The 23,594-nt window shown below is 37.1% G+C and overlaps 1 protein-coding gene across 9 annotated transcripts in view; it reads right to left on the bottom strand.

Moving 5' to 3' along the window:
- The window catches only part of KCNIP4 (potassium voltage-gated channel interacting protein 4), a 392,972-nt gene that overhangs the window by 1,653 nt on the left and 367,725 nt on the right, over positions 1–23,594 (bottom strand). For all 9 annotated transcript variants that reach the window (XM_059470686.1, XM_059470693.1, XM_059470688.1 and 6 more), the window contains 5 exons: positions 18,597–18,666; positions 14,226–14,296; positions 7,068–7,175; positions 5,664–5,768; positions 5,036–5,098 (listed from right to left, as the gene is read on the bottom strand). In XM_059470686.1, the coding sequence (XP_059326669.1) occupies positions 5,036–5,098; positions 5,664–5,768; positions 7,068–7,175; positions 14,226–14,296; positions 18,597–18,666 (417 nt within the window). The remainder of the gene's footprint in view (positions 1–5,035; positions 5,099–5,663; positions 5,769–7,067; positions 7,176–14,225; positions 14,297–18,596; positions 18,667–23,594) is intronic.

Raw genomic sequence — 23,594 nt, 5'->3', positions numbered from 1 at the left:
AATGTGGTAGAACATTTTAGTTAATTGCAACACTTTTTTCAGCTTGTTTGGAGGAATGGTTAGCAGAAAAAGGTTGTTAATGGGTCATGCTTAAATAAGTTTTTCTGTATATTAATGAAACCAAAACTACTCTGTCAAGAATACAATAGCATATTAAGAAAATTAGATCTGTAACATTTCTGAGGTTATCTGTTTATATCCAGGATAACAGAATACACCTAGACAAGAAATACTGGAATAGTTGTATCAAGGGTGAATCTGTACACATAATTGCTAGTCCTGTGCACAGTACACAGGATTCTTTTTACAAAATCCTAAGGCTTCTGCTTCATAGTTAGGGATGACTAAGAAAAACAGACTGAAGTGTGCACCCTTGCTGAGCCAAAATCAGTCAGTTTGACAAGTATCACCACGGCACTCTTCATCTCCTCAATTCAGATTTTCTGTGTGTTCAAACTGAAAAATGGTGACTTTTCCTGCTTTCTGATTGCTTTGCATTAGGCATTTTTTAAACAAAGTATTAATCTTTCCAGCTCTATATCATACCGATGCATCACTCTATGCTCCAGATTTTATCACTAAATAACTCTCAGTTACAGCTATTAGCAAAAAATATTTTTCTTTGTAAGCTTTACTTTTCAGTGTATAGAAGAAAGAGTTACTTGCAGTTGCCATATTTGTTGGCATTTCTGGATCAACACTTGCCAGCACAAAACAATATATATACACACAATATAAGAGTTTATTACAAGCTTGTTTAGCATTTGCTGGTCTCACAGTGATGATCCCTCTCTTTAGTGCTTTCTTCGGAGATGATATAGCCATCTTTAATTTTAATGAATTAAAAGACTGAATTATAGATTATTTGTGGATGTTTTATGAAAAATATGCATCAAAAACCCACATCTTAGAAAGGTTATCTCAGTAATAATACTGATAAGTATGTGAGATTTCTGTACATTAATTTTCCAGTAAGACGTGTTAAGTATCAATTTCCAGTTAAATTAGTCACTCTTCAGTCTAGTGGGTGATTTGCTTTGTAGAAAATGACAAATCTGAGTAATTAGCTTAATTTATGTTATGAAACATGCACAGTGGGGTTTTTTATCTTTGATTCTGTATGTCATCTGAAGTGATGCTGCTGTAAGGAATGATCTGTGTGCTATTTTGTACAATAAAATAACTTACAGAAGCAATGATATGTCATTTCAAAAATACACTATTTAGGCTAATGCTTGAAAATTTTGTATAGCAAAGCTGCTATATTAAATTACTGAAAGTTAAAATAAATGATTCTTTTCCTCACTGCATTGCTTTGAAACATCAATAAACTAGTGAATGTCACTGATGTAAGGTTAACAGTTTAACTTAAGTCACTTGTCAAATAATTAGTACAAATGTTTTGTATATACATTAGCAACTAATCTCAGTAAATGTGCAAGCAAACAACATGCTCTGAATCTGCAAATTGTTTTGACACTTCCTAACAATTTTACTATGTATGTGTTGTCATGAATGAAACTGGTAGTTTTCTAAAATCAACTCCATAATTCTGAGGCTGGCTGTTTCTTTACGGAAGTCTTCCAATGCCACTCCCTTAGTCAGTCAAATTAGAAGTGCCTTCACAAGAAAATACAGGCTTGTCATAATATTTAGAACATGATAAGTTCTAGTAGCTTTTTTTTGCCATCTTTAAAAGAAATACTGAAAAACCAGAAAAACTCCAGATGCTTGCATTGGAATTCTTTGGCAAGTGTATCTTTTTCATTTGCCTCTTTTTTCAGTACATTTTCTACACAAATTTTCATATTAGACTTGTTAAACAGTTCCTAATTCAAGACAAAGGGAGGTGTTAGTGCATATGAAGCATCATCCATATGAAGCACAAACCTGGATGAATGAACTTTGGCAGACCTGACCTTCCTTCAAGCTAGTTTTTCGTAGGTTTGAAATGGTTTCTTTGCTGTTTTCAGGATAGCCCAAACCATCAACACTGTGTATGGAAAGAGTTACTCCTGCAGAAAACACCTGTGCCTGAAACCTTTTTGTCATTGTCAGAAGGACCAATGTCACTGGCCCTGACAGTCACCCGTGCACTGTGCATGCCTTAGTCCTTTGACTGTTCTTTGTGGTGCTGCTGTGGATACGAGGCAATGCCCGAGTCAGACCCATTGCCACCAGCCCCAATCAGTGAAAGGAGGCAGGTAAGGAACTGGGAAGTGCTTAGCTCTTGAGGTACCCCCCACTCTTGTTTCTCAAGACCTAGATCTTCTCTTTGGTAATTTATATGAAGCCAGACAAACAGCCACCACTTTCTGGGACTCAGTCTGGCGTATCTAGGGCAGCATAGTCCATTTCTCCTGCTGGAGTCTGGATGGTAGACTGGCATTCAAATGCATGTTTGGGGTAGGGAGGGCAGGGAAATGAGGTCATACACATTCCCTGTCTAAGATGGAGGGAGGATGAGGGGAAGCACCATTCTACTCAGATCCTCCTACCCAGTGTCCAGAGAAGACAGTGCTCACAGCCTGAAAGCTTTATAATTCCCTACATAACTGTTTCAACACTTTTTGAATGGACAGGCCATTCTTTGCAATGGGATGTGAATTAAGAGCCTTGAACCACCTGTATACCTCAGGCTGTACAGTGCTACTGCACTGATAGTTGTGCCAAACAAGTGCTCAGCAGAGCAGCACAAATTTTTAGAAAGGCACATATGTGCAAAATGAGTGTTTAAGAATATACCAGAGTCTCTTGATGCTACAAAAAAAACTCAGGAACAAACCCCAGGAACCTGAATTAGAACCTCTGTTCAAAGATGTTTTGCTGTGTTCCTTCTTGCTTGTAAAGTAAGCATGCCACATTTCCTTTAGTTATTGCAAAAAGGAGTAAAAGGGATATACTTCTGCAAATCACTAAGTTCAGTATGATCTATGATTCTCTGAATCCCAACCCCAAACCTCATTTCCAAAACCAAATCTTGATATAAACATGAATTACACACTTTGAAGCACATAAGTCCTAAAAGAAGAATATTTCTTAATTGGGAGAGAGACAAAAAATTAGGTAGCAAGATACTTTTTGTGTCAAAAAACCATAGCCACCATTGAAGTTAAAAGCAAGGGAAGGTGAAGTAAGTAGCATGATGACAATTATAGCATTCTGTAGCATTCATTGTGTCTCCATCATGTCCCAGTTTAGAGAGCATCTCTCTCATGCGTATTCTGAATACTTAGAACAAGTAAATTAATCTTCTAACGGACTTGAGAGACTGAATTGCACTGGATAAGGAGAGCAGGCAATTCCTTACTAAAGGTATTAATTTTCTTTGTAAATGAATCATTCAGCCCATCACCATGATAGCTGTCATATGCAGATTAATGTGTCATTTAACTTCTAGAATGCTACAGACCTCAGCTGGGGAATGAATCTCATCTCTGTTTCTGATGATCACACAGTGTTAGCAGAGGAAATGACTTTTGTTGGTATTGAACAAGACTGACAAGCTGGAACCACGGTCAGTGCAACAGAGCATTGCTGACAGATGAGACACTGCCCAGTGCCTGTTGCTAAGGATACACAGAACAGCCACAGTTAGCAGAGCTCTTGGCTGTCTTTTATCCCCCAAAATCTGTGGATTAAAATCAAACAAAGTATCACTTACTAGGTAGCTGCACTCAAAAAAGCAACTCCAACAAATAGCTACAGATGCGTATAAAAATAGACTGCTTCTAGAGCATCTTTGAGCATCTATAGATTTCCCTATTCCAAATAGTTAAAAACCTAAAAAATGAATTAAATGCATTTATCTTCATAGTCTTGTTATCATCTGTCTCTTTATTACTCTGTTCTTGATATAGAAGACAAGAATCAATAAGCAGGGCTTATATTGCTGGTCTCTATCAGCTTTGTATTAATCAGTCTGCTGGGCAAGGTATCAGCAGACCACTACTACAACTTCTTAAATTTGTTACTGTAACAAACAGTATCAGGCTTATTGGCCACATGAATTTACATAATGTAATCAGGCCTATCATATTCACTCTGTCTAATCTGATGCTTTACTATACACAACAACCTTGATCTTGGGGTGTCCTGTGTAGAGCCAGGATTTGGACTCAATTGTCCTGGTGGGTGCCTTCCAACTGAGCATATTCTATTATTCTATGAATCTCTTATTTTGCCAAAAGCTAATAATTCTAATCCTATGCTCTATCATGTCTCTTTTTCGTGCAATTTTAAACTGAAAAATTAACAGGATTTCCTTAAATTTATGAAAATACAACTTATCTTTCTTCATATCACCTACTGGTCAGAGAACAAGCTGGTTTCTGAAGAGCAGAGGAGTGAAAACAGTCTGTAACTCCTGCTTCAGAAGTTCTCCATCCTGGCTCTAGGGGCCAGGAGCTGCTGGAAGAATTTTTTTCTTGCTGTCAAGAAATTGACAGCCACTTGGGTGGCATAAAGGCTTGTGGCTGATAATCACAATCAGTTTACACCCTTGCCTTGAGAAAACTTGTCTGGTGTTCACTCTTGCCATCCAACACTTTGCAAGCCCCTTGCACTCTCTTTTTATAAGGCTTCACTGCTTATAAGCACATCACAACTCACTGAGAAACTCAGCCATGGATGATAAATTTTCAGGCAATATTCTTATTGCCATGATTATATGCCAGTTGTGACAGAACAGTGTGCCCCAGCATGAGCAGAAGATAGAAATAAATATTTATCTGAATGTAAAGAAACTTTTTTCCACCAAGTGTAAACAATACACTATTAAAGAGAGAAAGGATAATGGCACAGCTGTCGAATAAGCAATGACAGCTTGTGTATAACAGCTCTTCTGCAGATTCAGGCCACAAATTTATTTACACTGTCCAGTGTTTTTGTGTAATGGTGTACATAGATATTCTACCTCGGGAAAATGCTGTCTCTGGTATTAAGATCACCCTCACTGACACTCCAGAAATCTGTAGAGGGCTGTGATAGAAATAGCCAACAGATACACATTCAGTACTTAACACTGAATACTTACTTTCTGGCAGCTCTCAATGAATTCATCTATGGTAACTACTCCATCTTTGTTCTTGTCCATTTTCTGTATTAAAAAAAGAAAAAAAAAAGTACAGGAATTGGGTTTGTGTGGCCAAGCTTTGGTAGCAGGAGAGCTACAGAAGCGAGAAGCTGCCAGAAACATCCCCCATGTGCAGCAGAGCCAAAGCCAGCCAGCTCCAGGACCTGCTGCTGGCCAAGGCTGAGCCATCAGCAATGATAACCTCTTCAGCCCTTTGTTAGATTATCTCTGCCCTGTTCATTTGAGGCAGGGAGTGAGGGAGAGGCTTTGGTGGGTGCCTGGCATCCAGACAGGGTCAAGCCTCCACAGTATGTTTCTCCTCCTGAATTCCTGTGTGAAACAAGTCCTTTTCGTTGTTCATTTCAGTTATATGTCAGCCTAGGAACAACCAGTTCAAAAGTCATAGTAAGTGGACTATGCTTAAAGAGCTTTTGTTGAAAAAACAGGGTGGGATGAGTAGGTCTGGGAAACTTGGAATGGAACCACAGAGAATAGAAAGGATTACAGAATTGTAAGGATATGTTATAACAATGAAAATCTTTATCTGCTCACTGAGCAGTCTTTTCAGCTTGTATGTTATGTGACCTACCTGGAAAAATGTTTCCACATGTTGTCTAGGTGCATCTTCTTTGAGAACGGGATAGGTGCATTTCCCCATCATGTCGTATATTGCTTTCATGATATCGAGCATTTCCTGAAGAGGAAAAAATTACATTTCTGCAATGTAGTGTGCATTTTCACCACCAACTCAGAAAAACTTGCACCATTTGGTGAATCCCCAGCTGAGCATCCCAGGATGGGGGGCACAAGGACATGCTGACAGTGTGGGCACCCATCACCCCAAGGCGCTCCTGCACTGCCCCTTCCATGGCCTATTTTCCAGATGACCTTCCAGTTCTTGGACACAGAAGTGCTGCTCTTTGACGTCTGGAATGTCCACTGCTTTAACTCAGAACACAATTTTTTAGGATTTGCATTTTAGAATAAAATTTTGGAATTCACCTAGGTATCTTTTTTTTGACTGAGCAGATTCAAGAAGGAACTACTTAATTCTTAGAAAATCTAGCATCTGATTTCAGCTTTCATAGATGTGTGATTTCAATTTCAAATGATTTATAATATATGAAAGTTCATGGATTGTGGGAAGAATCTCTCAATATCTCATGAATAAAACTAAAAAAGAAGTTCTGTAATAGCAAGTGAACGGCCAAAGCACATCACCTTCTTACAACTTCTTTTCCCTAAAGAAAATAAAAACAGCCCTGAACACACCTGCACTTATGCAGAGTCGTCCTCCTTTCATATCATAATCTTTGAATTTTGAGTGGCTTGTGAAAATTTTAATAATTTCAAAAACAAGTCATCTGCAGTATGCTAAGAAATTTTTCCATACATTCCTCTCTTATAATGAATCTGAAGTGTTTTCTAAAAGTGTAAAATTATAAGTGTAATTTATATATTTTCATAAACCCCACTTAAAAAATAAACCTCCATATATTTTGATGAAATGCTCATTTAGTCCCACTTGTTTTAAGTATGTGTTTGAATCCTTGCAGAATAAAAGACGTAGGAATCTTTCTTTATAAGTCCTGTTTCAAGTCAAAATTATTAGAAGTAGATTAATAAAATAAGTAACAACTATTGTCCACATACTTAATTCATTTTTGTCCAAATATCCCACCAATCTGTTCTAGGAACTGTATGGGCAAATATGTAGGCATAAGTTGAAGCCAACTATTTCTGTACCTGTTGTGTTCAGAAACATAATTTCTGAAGAATTCTGAACTTTTGCAATTTCTGTAAAGATTTTCCCTTTTCAATGTTCATATATGCCTTTAAAATGAGACAATTACTCTAATTTTTAGTGTGTCTAACTTCATAATATCTGATAACTTGTTAGCACATTCAATTTGACAATGAAGCCATTCTTCTTTGAATGCAAGACTTAGCTAACAACATTTACTTTCAGTGATTAATAAGAAGTAGATCTTACCTCTTTAGTTATATATCCATCCTTATTTATATCATACAAGTTGAAAGCCCAGTTCAGTTTCTCCTGTACTGTCCCTCGGAGCAAAATTGAGAGACCCATAACAAAATCCTAAATAGAAAAAAGATTTTGGTCAGTTTGGAAATGAGCAGTTTTCCTCAAAAACTCAGAAATCCAGAATAATGCATTTGTCAGAAGTACGAAAAGATGTGTTGTTTCAAATTTCTTTACTTCACTGTGAGTGCTAATGATTTCTGGATTAATAATCTAGGCACTATTTCCTACACTCATAATTAATAAGTAAATTGAGTAATTTTCTATAAAGCAAACATAATTTTCTGTTAGTGGTTGTAGCCTCTAAAAGCCTAACATCTCACATAAGCAGCTCCCGTTGAAGTGAGTACCAGGAAAAATCCATCCCCATGGTTTAATGGTCCAAGAAAAGCTTAAATAGTAGCTAGATTAATCTAAGCACAGGAGACCAATTTGGGGAAAACCATGTACTAAGGAACATTAAATTCTTGTTAAATCTCTACCTTGTTAAAGTGCAATATGTAGTTCTCAGATCTCTTAGACCAATCTGTTGCAGCCAATATTTCAAACTTCATGTACAACACTGCACACCTCAATTCTTATTACTTTTATTGGAAGTATGATAGGGAATAATAATATTACATGTCCATGTGCCTTTTAATGTTTTTGTGACCCATCAATGCTCTATTGCTGCAGAGCTATTCCACAGAAATTAATCAGAAGGCTTTTGAGATTGTTTATATGTAGTATTTGGTTATAGATTTTTGTTTCATATTAAATACTCATTTGACAGCACAAACCTCACTTACATTTACTGAGCATTGTCCAGATTGAAGAAAATAGCAACTCCCATCACCTCTCTTCTGTATTTCTCAGCATGTTAATATTTTGTAAGCAATAGCGTGTTTTTTTTTCCTTAACCATCTCCTCCACCTCTTTTTATTTGATAAGCATATGAACCCATAAATTTGTGAAACTGCTTTCATAACACATTGAGCAGAATATGGCAAGTGTGTACATTTAAATGTGTCTTTCTACATTGCTTGCAATGACATACAGGAAGTGTTAGAGTAACATTAGAGACAATAAAAGCCAAAATATTTCTTATTTGCACCAGCAAGGTTTTGCATTTTGTCTAAAGCAGGAACAATGGAAAAGACTACACTGAGGTTAGACATAAATTTAAAAGGCCTGGTGCACCACAAAGTCAAATAAATATACCTGATACTCTGAAGTATACACAGATATCATGGACTCAGGTGGTCTAGCAGGCAAAGACAACTCTTCTGACAACTTCAGTCTTTTTAGCAATTCAATTGACATGCTCTGGGTTTTCTTAGTCTGTCAAAAATTTCTGTCTTATTGGCATATGTGCCCTTTGGGGTAAATGGGTACGTGAATCCTGAAAGAATTTTGTTCATCTTGTCTACATCTCAATGACTAATTGAGGGTCACAGGGTTAAATCTCCAAACAGTTCTTTACCAATGTACTATTAAACATTAAATTGTTCAAGAAACTCAGAACAGATTTGATCACATTACAGCATTAGCAATTAACCTTTTTCATTCAGTACCACGTCTTCAAATCTTTTCTGCACGGTTTTACGTTCTTGATGTAGCTTCTCCTTAAGTCCTTTGTGGACGTCCTCAGTTGCATTATTTTCTTACATTATATCTAAGAATTGTGAATTTATTTTTATTTTGGCAGAGCAACATTTAAAAAATTTATCTAAAATAAATCCATTTTTCTTTTCTTGTTCAATTCTCTTTGTTTCTTTCTGTGGTGCACCACCTGTGTTAGCTGGCTTCCCAGAATCATTTCTACCCCCATTTCCAAGGCTATCCTTCTATCATCAGTTTAAAAAAAAACCCCTTGACTTAATATTGTTTTTTATGGGATTGGGAGTTGTTAAAGAGCAGAGACAACTCAAAAACCTTCCAGGTATGTGCTCTAAACATTGCAGCAGTGAGTTATCTCCTTCCATATTGCATCAACATGTTTTGGGATCACACATAGTTCAGGTGCATTGCCTTTGTCTGAGTGTTGTGCAGGAGTAATATCAGGAACAATAGAAAGGATTGTTCATAATAAGAAGTTGTGATGAGCTGGATAAGGACCAGCTAGGATGGGATGTCTTTTCTACGCACTTACTTTCAAGTAACTGAAGGACACACTAATAGAATCACACAGAAATGGAGTATCTGATTCAGTGGATGTAGGCCAAATCCACAGGGTATTTTGGGCTAGAGCCTTGAAAGGCAAAATGCTCTGCAGGGTGGAAGGCAATGTGTGTGTCAGGAGCAGTGCAGCCATTCTGTGTGCTAAGCAATAACCCAGTGCAGAGAGCCACAGCAAAGCAGCAGCGCAGAGGGAAGCAGCTAAACTCAGGGAGCAGCTGCCCATCTTTATGCATGTAACCAACAACTCAGTGATGCACAAATCACACACACCATCTAGCAAAGAGCATCAATACAAGTCCCCATCACAGTATTAGAGCACCCAGATGCTGTTTTCCATTCTGGTTTAGACATGTAATTTCTAGGGAGAGAGGAATTCTACTTTTAGAACTTGTTTATTTTTAAAGAAAATTTCACCATACTCAGATGCATACATGCTCTGAGAATGCTGCCACTGCCCACTGGGATGGATGGTCCTGCTCAGCTGAGTACCTAATGGGGAGAGGTGATTTGATCTAGGGTGACAAAGGAGCCTAAAACAGGAAGTCTGAGCTGACACAACTCTAGCTTGGGTCTTTCTTCCGTCTGTGACAGTGAAGTTGGAAACACAAAGCCTCTTCCTTGGTACTTTGCTTTACTCCTTTCCACAGTTTCCTGCTTGCAACTCGCCAGTTTCCTGCAGAGCATGCTAATACTTGTTAAAACCTCCTCTGTGCCTAATTCTGAATCTTCAAGCAAGGGGGATGTCTCACTGAGGGGTTGCAAAATGCAGCACCATTGCACCTGTACCAGAGCCTGTGTGTACTCAGAGGCTGCTGACATTTCTGTTCTGCATACAGCTGTAGAGAATGTCTGGTTGTGATCTGGAATGAACTTAGATTTGTGGGGCTTTTGTCAGCAGTGATTAATTATCTCCTAGCAAGGTTGTTGATGACTTTCTGATTGCTTTATCTCTCAGTAAATCTTTGGGGATAATTAGTCCATTAATAAATTAATTAAAAAGCTTATTAGTGTACTGTCTCAAATCCATAGGAAAGCATAAAATTATTCACCTGGTCATGTGCTCCTTCATGTCTTTTTCAGAAGTAGGTAGAAGTAGGTAGGCAGAACCTTAATCCATTTTTAAATTTAGATTTTAGGATTTTGAAAAGGAATCAAGTGATGGCACAGAAGTGGTGGAGGCCTGGTGTATGTAAAAAAAAGGTCTAAGAGAAGGAACTGCTCCTAAAAGGAAATGTATTTCTTTGTAGCTACTTTAAATCAGATGGTGTTAAAATGCCTATGAGATCACCACTTACTAAAAAAAAATGAGCTCATTTCCTACGTGACATGGACAAACATTTTTTTGTTGAACCCACAGAACATGCTTGTGAACCTCATGAAAATCAATGGGGAAAAGTTCAGAGTCCTGCGCCTGGATCAGGGCAATCCCAAGCTGAAATAAAGGCTGGGCAGAAAATGGATTTAGAGCAGCCCTGAGGAAAAGGACCTGGGGATATTGGTTGACAACAAATTCAACATGAACCAGCAATGTGGGCTTGCAGCCCAGAAAGCCAATCATGACCTGGGCTGCATCAAAATAAATGGGACCACAAGGTCAAGGAAGGTGATTCTGTCCCTCTTTGCCTTCATGAGACCCCATCTGGAATACTGCATCCAGCTTAGGGGCTGAATGACATGGACCTGCTGGAACAAGTCCAGAGGACTGGAGCACCTCTGCTATGAAGACAGGCTGAGAGTTGGGCTTGCTCAGCTGGGAGGAGAGAAGGCTCCAGGGACACCTTTAAGCACCTCTCATTACCTAAAGTGGGCCTACAAGAGAGCTGGGAAGGGACTCTGCACAAGGACATGTAGGAACAGGACAAGGGGAATGGCTTTAAACTGACAGAGAGTAGGTTTAAATTAACTATTTGGAAGAAATTCTTCTCTGTGAGGATGGTGAGGCACTGGAACAGGTTTCCCAGAGAAGCTGTGAATGCCCTATTCCTGGAAGTGTTTAAGGTCATGTTGGATGGGGCTTGGAGCTACCTGCTCCAGTGGGAGGTGTCCTTGCCCATGGCACGGGGGTTGGAACAAGATGATCTTCAAGGTCCTTTCCAATCCAAGGCATTCTGTGCTTCTATGACTTAGTTAAGCACTGCCTTCATAATACTGCCTTGGACACCACTTTTATTATTAGTGAAATATAAAGTAGTGTTTGATCTTAAGAATTGTACTGCTCCATGGAAGTGAGTTAGCATGCTTGCTAATTTATTAACCAATAAAGTTATGTTTTGATTAAATATGACAGAAGTCTTTAAACATCTCCATTGTGTTTGGGCACAGCATTGTGCTTTAAAGCACTGAGAATTTGTGGGACTATTTAATGACTTTCAGAAAGGTCACATTTAGAGCAACCTCAATCTGCATCTGCAACAAATGAAGGATACTGATTTGGATATTTGCATGAGCGTGCAATGAGCTTTACTTTGACAATATGTCTAAAGTTAATTAGCCTCCATTTTTCTGACTGTGTAAATAGCTTTGAGGCCCGATCTTTATTTTGGGTCAATGGCAATATACATGTAGCAAATAAAAACCTTGCTTTTGTATCTGTCTCTGTCTAATGGAATAAAGAACTTCACTAACATGCCCAAGGAGCTCTCCAATAGCTGGGTCACTGGGTGTTCAGAAACTCTGGCATATTAAAACAAAACTAGTTCACAAAACAAATGAAATAAACTAGTCTCAAAATTAATACAATAATGGGATAAAGAGAGATAAGTTCAAGCACCTAATTTTATAAGTTTGGTCTTTATGCTATATAAATCCTTAATTTAGAGATCCTGGCTTGTTAGCAAAGAGCATATGGATTTAAGGACGACAAAACTCTAAGGACTCTAAGGACACAGCAATCTCAACAAGAAGCGTCAGTTGAGGTGTGCATTTAAGTTGTGCTCAGATCTAACTTTTCATTGTTGGTTGAAAATTTGAGGAATAAAGGGCAAAAAGCAAAAGTAAATTCTCTTTTTTTACCTACAACTCCAGCTGCCACTGCTTCATGGGAAATTGAGAGTGCAACACATAAAAAAAAGTCATTCTTATCAACAAAAGAATTTTGCTGCCATTTCAGATTTTGATAATCTTCTTTTATACAGAAGATAGCCAGAGTGTTTTCATCATAGGTAATTATCTTAAATTGTATTTACTCCTACACTTTGATACAGAAAGCACTTTGGAAAGAATGATTATTTTTTCTCCAAACTTCTAAACTACTCCTCTACCTTTTGAGCGGTTTACTTTTGTTGTTTTTCTAATGGAAATTAGAAAACTAGAATAAAGATTGGAATAGAAAGAAAATGGCACAGCAGGAAAAAATGAGATCATTGTATTTTGCACATTTCACAATATCTTCTTCTACATTTTGCAGCTATTTTCATGTGATTAGGAAAAAAAACCCAGACATTTTTAACTTCAGGAGGATGCTTTTAGAACGGCCATCATGCAGTTGGTAAGTATAATGTTTCTACAAGGACACAGAAGCAAGAGTCTTTTGATAGCAGTAGAGTTATGGTGGATTCAAAATTAGTGCAGATAATATGAAAGTCTGGATCACTCATGTCTGCCTTGATATTGAACAAAAGTTCAGCACCTCTGCTTTTATTTTCCTGATTTATTTTATTCCAAAGACCTTTATTCGTGCACAAACCTGCACTCTGAGATAATCAAAGCGCTCCAAATCCAGTGCATTTCTTAAGACTTTCTGCTTGAAATACAGGGGTCAACAAATTGACCAGAAAAGGTACGAAAAATTCTTTCATTCCCATTCTTTTTAATGATAATTGCAGAAATAATTTACTTATTCTAAAAGCAGTTTTTCTCCATGTGCCTGCTGTAACTGAAAGATGGGAAGTTTAAGTTAGATATACAAAAGAAATTCTTCACTGGGAGGGTGGTGAGGCGCTGGCACAGGTTGCCCAGAGAAGTTGTGGATGCCCATCCCTGGAAGTGCTCAGGGCCAGGCTGGATGGGGCAGCTGGCTCTGCTGGGAGGTGTCCCTGTCCATGGCAAGGGCTTTGGAACTGGGTGATCTTTAAGATCCCTTACAATGCAAACCATTCTATGATTCTGTGATTAGATCAGAAGAATCCTTGCATATTACAAGAAGACGTGTATGTACAGAAGACATGAATTAATCCTCCATTCCTGCTCCTAGTGAGTGTATTTATCACAATCCAATCAGAAGTTTAAGGAAATAATTAGTTCATTATAATCAAAACAAAAAAAAAATGACAAAGCAAACATATCCTTTTGCAAATGAACTCTTTTTCTTTTTTTTTTTGTTTTTTTTTTTTGTTTTTTTTTTTTGTTTTTGTTTTTTATTCCACAGCTTAAAATATTATCTCCTTTGCAGTATTTTGTACACCCTGTTCTCATCTACAGTATTGCAGTGAGGTCCCTTTTTTCCATATTATATTGTGTGGATGACATCAGCCTTACCAGGGAAAGGCAGAACTGGGAAAAAAGATTGGGCAGTTATATGGAGGAGGAATGAATTTGCAACTCTTGTGCTTATAAAAAATTTGCTTTAAAGCCTTTTTCTAGAACTTTCTGGAAACTAAGTATGAAAAATCAGATTTTGGCCGAGTCATCTCCATAGCATTAGTTGTAGTTCAGAGATCTCCTCTTGCAAAGGCAGAGAGGGAGAACTATTTTAGGTAACTTGTGTATAAATTAGGTTACCTTTTAAATTGACAGATTTTTAAAAATATTATGCAGTAGCACAGTCTGAGTTACCATTATGGAATACACAACTGTAAAGTAATGACTTTTTTTATTGCATTGGAAAAACTTGAAACTTGAGTCACATCCCTAAATTTTCCCTAATGTGAGCCAGCAACCAAAGTGAACTTCATTACAAGGAATGGCAAAGTATTCAATTTTATAGAAATAAGCCATGGCATCACTTACCTCAAAACTTACAGATCCATTGTGATCAGTGTCAAATGCATTAAACAGAAAATGTGCATATGTTGTGGAATCTAAAATTTAAAGCAGAAAAAGGATTCACAGTAAGTAAATCTTATTTAATAAAATTTAATTTAATTCTATTAAAACTATTTGATACCAAGATATATTTTAATACCAGAATTTCATAGCAAGACTAGCTTTCCAGTGAAATTTAAACTTCCTTTCTGGCAGGAGAGGAGGGATAAGGTATAAGTGCAAAGAAACCAAAAATGAAAAATTCTGTCTGGAATATCTCTATTCATTTTTATTCTTGTGTTTGCTAGCCACTGGTACCTGAGCAAATAGCAAAGATGGCATATTATTGTACCCAGAAACAGCCTGTTTTAACAGGAACACTGACTGTGACAGGGATCACATGCCTGCAATGAAGGCTGTGTTTGTTTTCTCCCGTTAAATGAGGGAAGCAGACACTGCCCTCACCACACCCCACGTGTGCTGGTTTTGCTCACAGATCTGCTCCCCAGGCTGAAGCTGATCTTTTCAGACAGCTGCTGCTGCTGTTGTGTCCTATGCTCACCCACAGGTGAGAGGAAATCCTCTCCTGAGAAGCAGATTCTTAAAGCTGGCTTGCTGCTGAATTCCCATGATCATGGCATTAGGACTTGGGAAAATTGGCTGTGACTCACTAAATGGTCAGTAAGACTCTGAAAGATGACCTTAAACAAATCATCCCTTCACTATTTGCATACTTACTAAACCTCCTCCCTAGTGCATATTGACTCATTTCAGAAACCCACACAGCATGAATATAAATCTGTCAAGATTGTAACTTTTGTAAAGATCCTTTCTTCTATTTCCACTGAATGCCTTCTAAAAGGCACAACCTGCTCCAGTAGTAATATATTGCGAGGAGAACACTTATCCAGAGACAGCCCTCTGGATGTGAGGTAGAAGCTGCTGGGGTTAAGGGAAGTCAGCTGTCCTCAGTGTTTTTCCTTCCCTCAAAATCATGCAAATTAATGAAGGATGAGGGCTTGTTTACTTTTAATACTCAATTTTCCCTTTTTACCTCATATGTTTACAATAATTTTAGGCTAATTAACATAAACCTCACAAATTATTCATAAAGGGCAAAGTTTAATGAAATCAGCATCCCCTTTGCAGAACAAACTCCCTCTCATGGAAAAACCTGATCAATGCTGAAATACCATTTTCTGATTTCTTGGCATTAAACCATTTTACCTTTTATATCAATCCTGCAAACCTTTATTTTTCACAGCCCAAAATACTGTTTTGTATTGAACTGAGCAATAGCCTGGCAACACTCAGCTGAAATGCCACCGTGACTTGAGGAACCAGATGTACCAAAACTGAAAGCTTTGTGCTTCACAGATTCAGACCTGAAGAAAATTCTCTAGTCTTACTTCAATATGTTTATTCTGTATTATGTAAGATAATCATAACAAGAAAAAACTACAATCTTTAAAACCTGTCTGTTAGCACATTTTCAGAGAATTAAATCCCCACCACCACTATTTGAGAGAGTCATTAATTCTTCCATGTGTCCAGTAACCACTGTAATTGCTTAAGCACAACTTGGCAGACACATTCACACTTCAGCTGAAAAATGTAAATTTGTTGACTAGAGTTTATATTAAGCATTTTAATAGTCATATTTTCTATAATCTACTGAGACTTCTGTTGTGCAACAGAATATACTATGTAAATCATCTTCAGGGGAAAAAATGTGTTCTAGAGGTATAATTACTGTAAAAGGAATTTTAAATACCTTCCTATTCTCTTGACACCCATTTCTTAAAAACATCTGAAATATTCCTGGTAATTTTCTGTAGATGTACAGAAAACAGAAAGGGATTTTAATTTTGTTGCCCATATGTGATACAATATACTACTTTTTTTGTATGGTGGTATATGAAAAAATGTCCCTACTTGAAAAATATTTTTTCTGGTAACCCCTCTGAAAAAAAATAAATCAAAAGCCTTTTTCAGAGTTGTTTGCTCAAGCAATTCTGGTCTGAAATTTTTTCTTCAAAACCACAGCAGGATGAGGCATGCTAGTATTTTAATTAGAGCTGCTTAGTCTAATTTCCCCCTTTCCCCCCCTAAATCTTGAACATTATTCATTTTAGACAAAATCTTAATTTTTTAAATGAAATACAATTTCTTTCCAAGGATCTGATCTCATAACTAGTAGGCTAATTTGCTATTTTAACAGGTTGAGATAGGAACAGCTCTTAAATTAGAATTCCCTTGAAAAACACCATCAAAGCATTTTAAACATCAGAGGCAAAAATCAGCAATCATTACACATGGAAGAGTAGGACTTATCAAACTACAAGCATGGTCTAATTTGTTCAGAAGTGATAAAGGAGTGTAATAATTATTAAGTGTGTGGATTCTTATCCATGACCTACTGGGCAGGGCTGAAAAAATCACAATTTTCATTTCAGGTGATCCTCTGCAAAAATGCAGGGGGTATATTCATTCACCTGTATGGCAGTGAATCTAAAAAGAAGTTCCTCTAGTGCCCTTTCTGGCATGGAAAGCTTTTTACAAAGCTACTTTTGCCTTTTAAAATACATTGCTTTTGCTGCAATCCAGTGTCATTTCCTTTCCTTTGTTATTCTTGTGGCACCTTGTCTGATTTGTATTTCTCCTGTACCTGTCCGGTCCTGTGAAGTCTTGGAAGTTGCTTGAGGAAGTGACTTGCTGGATGACATTGAAAAATTTCTTTGGTTGCCCTGAAGCTTAAAATCTTATAGACATAATTTTGGTTGTTCAGATATGAATTATGTATTGAATATATGAATTGTCATAATGATATATCGTGTTGTACCTGGTTTTTTAATCACACAGACAATTGGAGCACAGACCTACATGTTTTAATTTGGGGAAAACTTTCAAGATTCTTCTTTCCTCTTTAATACTGGGATATACATAAAATCAGTATTTTAAGAACAACTGAAATTTAAAGGCCTCAGCTGGACACATAATTTTGACATGACCTTAAAGACTTAAGAACTCAACTGGTTTCTTAACTAGACATCCCAGTGCAGTTCTCACCTCCTCCTCCAAAGGATGCCACTGCCCTAAATGCCAGAGGAAGATCAGCATTAACACCAGGAATAAGGGTAGAAATAAGACATTTTGTACATATACATTTTAACTACATTAATAGTTTTTCTTCTCTGTAACAACTAGATCTGGACTAATAAAGATTAGTACTTTAAGATTACATTTACTCTCACAATATCTTTTGACTTCACGTTTAGAACAGGTGTTCTTTCTCTTTGCCCATAAAAAATTCTGGGTGCAACAATAGGAAATATGATAGATTTTTTCTGTTAAGCATAGTAAAAGTGCAAATCACATAGAATTGTTTTCACTACCCAAGGGTAACTACAAAATATAATATTACAAACTGTAATTGTTAGCTTGGTCTAAAAGTTTACAAAGAGAAACAATCAGTAGGCAGGTCAACCCTTCTAGCCTTTTGTTCATTTCTATTGAGTGTGCCTACTTCCTAATAATTTCAGAGATGGTAATCTGCACCGAATGCTGCTCTTTACCTTCTAGGTCTTTATTCAAAATTAAACTAATGGGGAGATATTTTATTCCTACCAATTAATATGGGGTTTTAAATAAAGAATGAAAAGAAGGAGTTCTGAACAGTCCCAGAGAAATACACAAACCTCAAGAGCTCTGGGAGAAGCTGAAGAGGTGGGACTGAAGGGTTGTGGGAGAATATGAAGAGGGGTAACTGAATAGCAAATACAAGAGGAAGAAAAGAGAGGAAAAAAAATTGAAATTGAAAGAAATCTGAGGTTCAAGGAAAAAAACCCGAAAGTGTTACATAGTTTTGTATTACCTTCATTGCACTAAAAAGATAATGGAAATAAAAAAAACCCCAAAACTCCTGGAAATCAATTAATTGAAATCAAGGTTAGCATTTAACAGAAATCCCATAGAATTAAAGGCAGGGTTCTGTTGTTGATATGAGAGGGTACCTGCAGTGCCTCCTACAGTTCCTCCTACTTTGAAAGGGTTTTTTTTGGTAAAAGAGAATGGGCAAGAATTTTTAGAAAGCTTAAAGAAAAATAACATAGAGAAACTTGCTTTCATGGTACCCATCACAGGTAGTAACTTCATAACAGTAGACTGACTTCATGTAGATACTGTTGCATTTCATTCAGAAATACAGATTTAAAAATGTGTCCAACTATCAAGGAAGTACCCCTTGAGTTCAGACAGCTTGAGGGAACAATCTTGTTAATTTGAACAAGAGGCCCTTGTCAGACTTAGGAACTAGCAGACATACTGCAGTACTAATTATGTCTGCCAAGTACTTACCTCCCTGTGGAAAGAACTGAGAGTAAATCTCTTTGAAGGTTTCTTCATTGACAACACCACTGGGGCATTCCTGGAAAAAAGTAAATTACAAGAACTGAATACCATCCAAACTGGTGCACTCAGCTCATGTGTTCAGGAGACCATCCACAGCATGTGTGTGACTGACACATTCAAATGTGTGACTTTGCACTTTCAACCAATTATTAATGCACATTATCACACTGAAGTACCTTCCTAAAGAATTCCCATGAGACAAAAACTCCTTCTACGCCATGGATCTCAACTTTATTTGCAACCTGAGTGACACACGTGGGCAGCAGCCACGGTGCTGCTGTGGGTGGAGCTGTTGTTGGAGCGGTTGTGTCACCTGTGTGCCGTGAGCAGTCGCTCCCTCAGCTGCAATCGGCATTTGCGTGGTATGGAAATCAAGCAGGAATGTAAACACTTTGGTATTGCTGAGAGAACATGCAGTCACATTCTACTGGAAGAGTTCTATTCACTGAATTCAAAACACCCTGCCATTAAAGGTCTTGTTCAAACCTCGCACGTGGCATTCACATTCTCTGAACAGGATTCCTTCACCCAGGGGTTTTCTCCTGAAAGGCAGCAAGAGGCCTCAAAGAAAGAAAAAACAATTCTTATCTCATTTACTTCTCCTGTGTTATGCTCATGTGGAATGTGTTTGGAATGGTTTATCCAAGGTGATTTCTTGATTGGACTTCAGTGTGAGTTATTTTGACTCAGTGGCCAATTGGGGCCAAGCTGTGTTGGGACTCTGGAAAGAGTCATGAGTTTTCATTAGTATCTTTTTAGCATTCAGTGAGTATCTTTTCTGTATTCTTTAGTATAGTATAGTATAGTATTCTTTAATGTATAAAGAATATATAATATTCTTATTATAAGAATATTATAAATATAATGAAGTATAAAATTAGCCTTCTGATAAGATGGAGTCTTCCTCATCATTCTTTCCTTCATCAGTGGCCCTGCATTTACAATACTTGCAGATCCTTTTGCCTCTTTACACCCTTTTCATAAATTGAAATATGTAACACAGAATATGTAGGAAGTTTCTGAATAGAGTGACTACAAAGAAAAAGAAAGGAAGTGAAGGAGAATAAAGAGGATTAAACCAATGACTTATGCAAAGATGTAGGAAAAGCAGAAGGAATACTGTAATTGATTACTATGTCAAGCATAAATATCCAAGACCAGAGAGCTGATTTCTACTCCTGATTTTGCCAGACTGAGCAGAAGACTTTGGGCAATGTACTTAATTCTTTTTAAGCCTTAATTCCTTCTCTAATGCAAAAAGGGGGTAAAAAGCCAGGTATGCTCTTTAAAAGAAAAGGACTTTTAGAACCAAAGGAAAAATAATAAATTAAGTTTTAAGGTTCATACATTTATTTTTGATTATTAGCATGCTCTTTGGACTGAGAACTCAAACATATGTGCTCCTAGTCCTAAACTAAGGAAAATGAATAGCTGGAAATGGACATCAAGAGTAGTGTAACATCCTTTAGGGGTGTAACAGCAACTTTTCCTGTGAGAAAAAAATAGTATTTCAATTAGATCAAATAAGAACCACTGAGATATTCATAGTTCTGGCACCTTCTGCTGAGAAACAAATAGTGTAATCTCTAATTGAAGACAAATGCATGGTCTGAGAAATGCATCTCATGTCTAGGATTATCATGCTTTTATGTCAATTATCCTTAACGAAATCAGCTTTTCATCATAACTAAGCACATGCAAACATATAGTAAGACAGAATTCTGTTTAATCAAAAAAATTAGAAACAAACATTAGTGTCAGAGATACACATACAAAATTATTTGTCCCTGGGCACAGAGGCCAATGCAGGCACTGATGTCCCTGATGCAGGCAGAGCTAGAGCTCAGGTCAAAATAAGATTAAATAAATACTGACTGCTGAGCAACACTGCCTTTGGAACCAAAGCCTTTGGGGAATGGGAGGAACAGTGACATGAACCTCCACCCTTCATCAGGTAAGGAGAAATCCATAATCAAGGAGGCATCTGCCTGTCTGTCACGTCTTTGGGTATGAGGGCACTCTAAAACATCTCTCCCTCTTACCAGCTATCCAAAAAGACTCTAGGCAGATAGGCTACTGTCTCTATGGTTTCTAGCAGGTTTATAAGTAACAAGCAATAGGACAAGAGGAAATGGCCTCAAGTTCCCCCAGGGGAAGTTTGGATTGGATATAAGGGAAAGTTTCTTCACTGAAAAGGGTTATCAAGCATTGAAACAGGCTGCACAGGGAAGTGCTTGAGTCACCATCCCTGAAGATATTTAAAAGCCCGTGAGTGTGGCACTTGGGGACATGGTTGAGTTGTGGATCTGGCAGTGCTGGGTTAATGGTTGGACTCGATGACCTCAGACATCTTTTCAACCTTGAGGATTCTATGGTGCTATGATTCCACTATGCTGCTTGTCTTTGGGAAGCCTTCTGGAGTTGTATAAGAGCATGCAAAAGAGCAGTATTTTTACTTGGATTCAAAGTACAATAAAGAAAACATCAGTGAATTCTTCAGATACTCATTGAAATAATATTATAGCTATTCAATGTAGAAAATGTAACAAAAGTATTTTACAACCTCCTCTTCCAAGCATATAATGGTATATGATCTATATCATTCCCAGACCTGCGGGAGGAAGAATAAACAGCCTTTACCCTGAGATAGGTGTGAGTGTGAAAAAACAATGCGGCATTTCAAAATCTAGAAAAAGAAGCAGTGGCTTCTTTCTGCTCTGTGGGTAATTTTTTTTCAGACAAGAGAAAAAAGAGCTGGGCTCATTTTGAACGAAGAGAAAACCTGTATTTTTGAATTTGTACAGGTCAGATGTTGCCTTTTTTTTTCCCTCAGAAGATTAATGAACAATGGATGACAAAACGCACATTTAAAGTCATCTAACTCTGTGACTTGTTAAAACGTAAAACAATTTTTTCCCTTTTCTTTGGCCGACAGAGGCATTCAAATGATTCTAACTTTGCAAAGAATGCACTCCCCTTTTTTACAGGAAATGCCAACAGCTCCATCTCTGTGAGTCCTTAGTCTGAAGCTCTGAAGACTGAGAGTCCCATTTCCTGACTGCATTTAAATTTTGTGATGTTGGAGGAGAATTAGGGATACCCTGCAAAAATCGATATGATTTATTATTTTTTAGTTCAAAATAAGCTGCCAGCCTTTGTTGTTAGAGAAATGTATGATCTACATACCTCTTTTAAAGGCAGTCCTTTTTTTCTCTTTCTTAATAAGCTCTGGTTTCACCACACTGTTTGAAAGAATCATTGCTTGAGAAGGCAACCTACTTTCAGGTTCAAAGAATTCTATACTTCAGAGAATTATATTTTAGCAGAGCCAGGAATGACATTTTGAGTTTCTCTAACTTGTCCCTCTGTAGTTTCCTCTGTTCTTTGCCAGAGCGTTGCCAGTAACATTTTACCTTTTCCATCCTTGAAGGTCTGTAGAAATGTGTCCTAAGGGACATTCATTAAAATCTGAGATGCTGGCCAATTACATTTACCAGAAATATCAGCTCAAACTTTTCTTTCTTTAGCACGCATCTTTCCTCTGAGACTTTACATGACAGGGAACGCTTCTGATCTTGAACAATTTCATTCTAAAAGTATATGTGGCCAACGTGATTTACCTCCAGGACTGTACTTTTCTTGACTCATAAATCTGGCTTTATTGTGTTTATCAGGAGATTTGTGCAGTTCAGAGAAAGAGATTAAATATTGTAATTGTTAAGTACGCCCCAAGGTTTTATGTAAAGCTCTTGCTGACTTCTTCCACTGTACCAACTATAATTAAAAAAATCTATCTAACCTTTCATTAAACTCTTATAAAAGAGAGGGGAAAATTAAATAGTTTGAAAGAAAAATGTGAGGCTTATTTAAACAATTTCCTATATTCTTTCTTTCCTTGATCTGAATATAATTTATTTTGTTACAGCAAATTTCTAATTTGCAAGCTTTTAAAATTGCATTAATGTATTAGATTTTCCTTCTGGAGAATAAAAAGGAGGGAATGTTCAATTTGAAGTGAATCCAGTTCTCTCTCTTTTAAAGAGAAAATAATATAAACTGACAAACAGACAGAGAATAATAAATATGGTTCTGCCTTTTGATGATCTCTCTTGTTTCTTATTTTGCTGCTGGGAAATTATACCTCCGGCACATGGTCTTATGAACCACTCCAAACCCTGTAAATTATTCAGCCTCAGACAACTCTCTAAGACAACTGTCCTTCAGTATTTTCTAATATACTGCAGTAGGTGATTCTTCTTTACTACCTAATCAACATCCTTTTCAGACAAGAGGCAAACCAAGTAGACAGCAAACCTCAGAAACAGTGAAATATAGAAAAGAGAATGAAGGAGAAACAAACCCAAAGCTCAGACTTTTGTCAGCATAACAATTCTAAATGATGGATAAAGCTGGAGTTTTGGCAACTTTGAATATCTTTCAGTTATAGAATTTTGCATGACAAATTTCCCATCCCATGCTGCATCTGCTGTTTCAGTTTTCATACTGCTTCATTTTACATACATGTTCATGTCCATTGATTTAAATATCTTCTCTTTTTGCATGTACTTATGTGCTGTATGTGCATGTGCCTTCTAGGAATATGCCTTCAGCCTCCTTCTCATTCATGCTGTGGAATCTGATCAGATACTTCCCCCAAAGAAATGTAATTACTTCATTGATTTGATTTAATGAGTTTCTATAATCCAATACATTCATTCATGAGTATTGTAGCCATGTTACTTGGGAATACTTTTAGAATTAAGGATGTATTTACTAAATACCAAAAAGGCTAAAGTGAAATTTTTATCTACCTTAGAGCTGCATGCCAAGAATAAATAAATTTGTAATTTATTGTAAATAAAAAACCAAATAAATTTTTAATTTTGTAACTAATTTCCTGGTAGTAAATTCAAATAAACTTATCCATGCTATATTCATCAGGAA

This window comes from Ammospiza nelsoni, chromosome 4, assembly GCF_027579445.1.
Source record: "Ammospiza nelsoni isolate bAmmNel1 chromosome 4, bAmmNel1.pri, whole genome shotgun sequence".
NCBI lineage: Eukaryota > Metazoa > Chordata > Aves > Passeriformes > Passerellidae > Ammospiza > Ammospiza nelsoni.
This window is presented reverse-complemented; position numbering and strand designations above follow the sequence as displayed.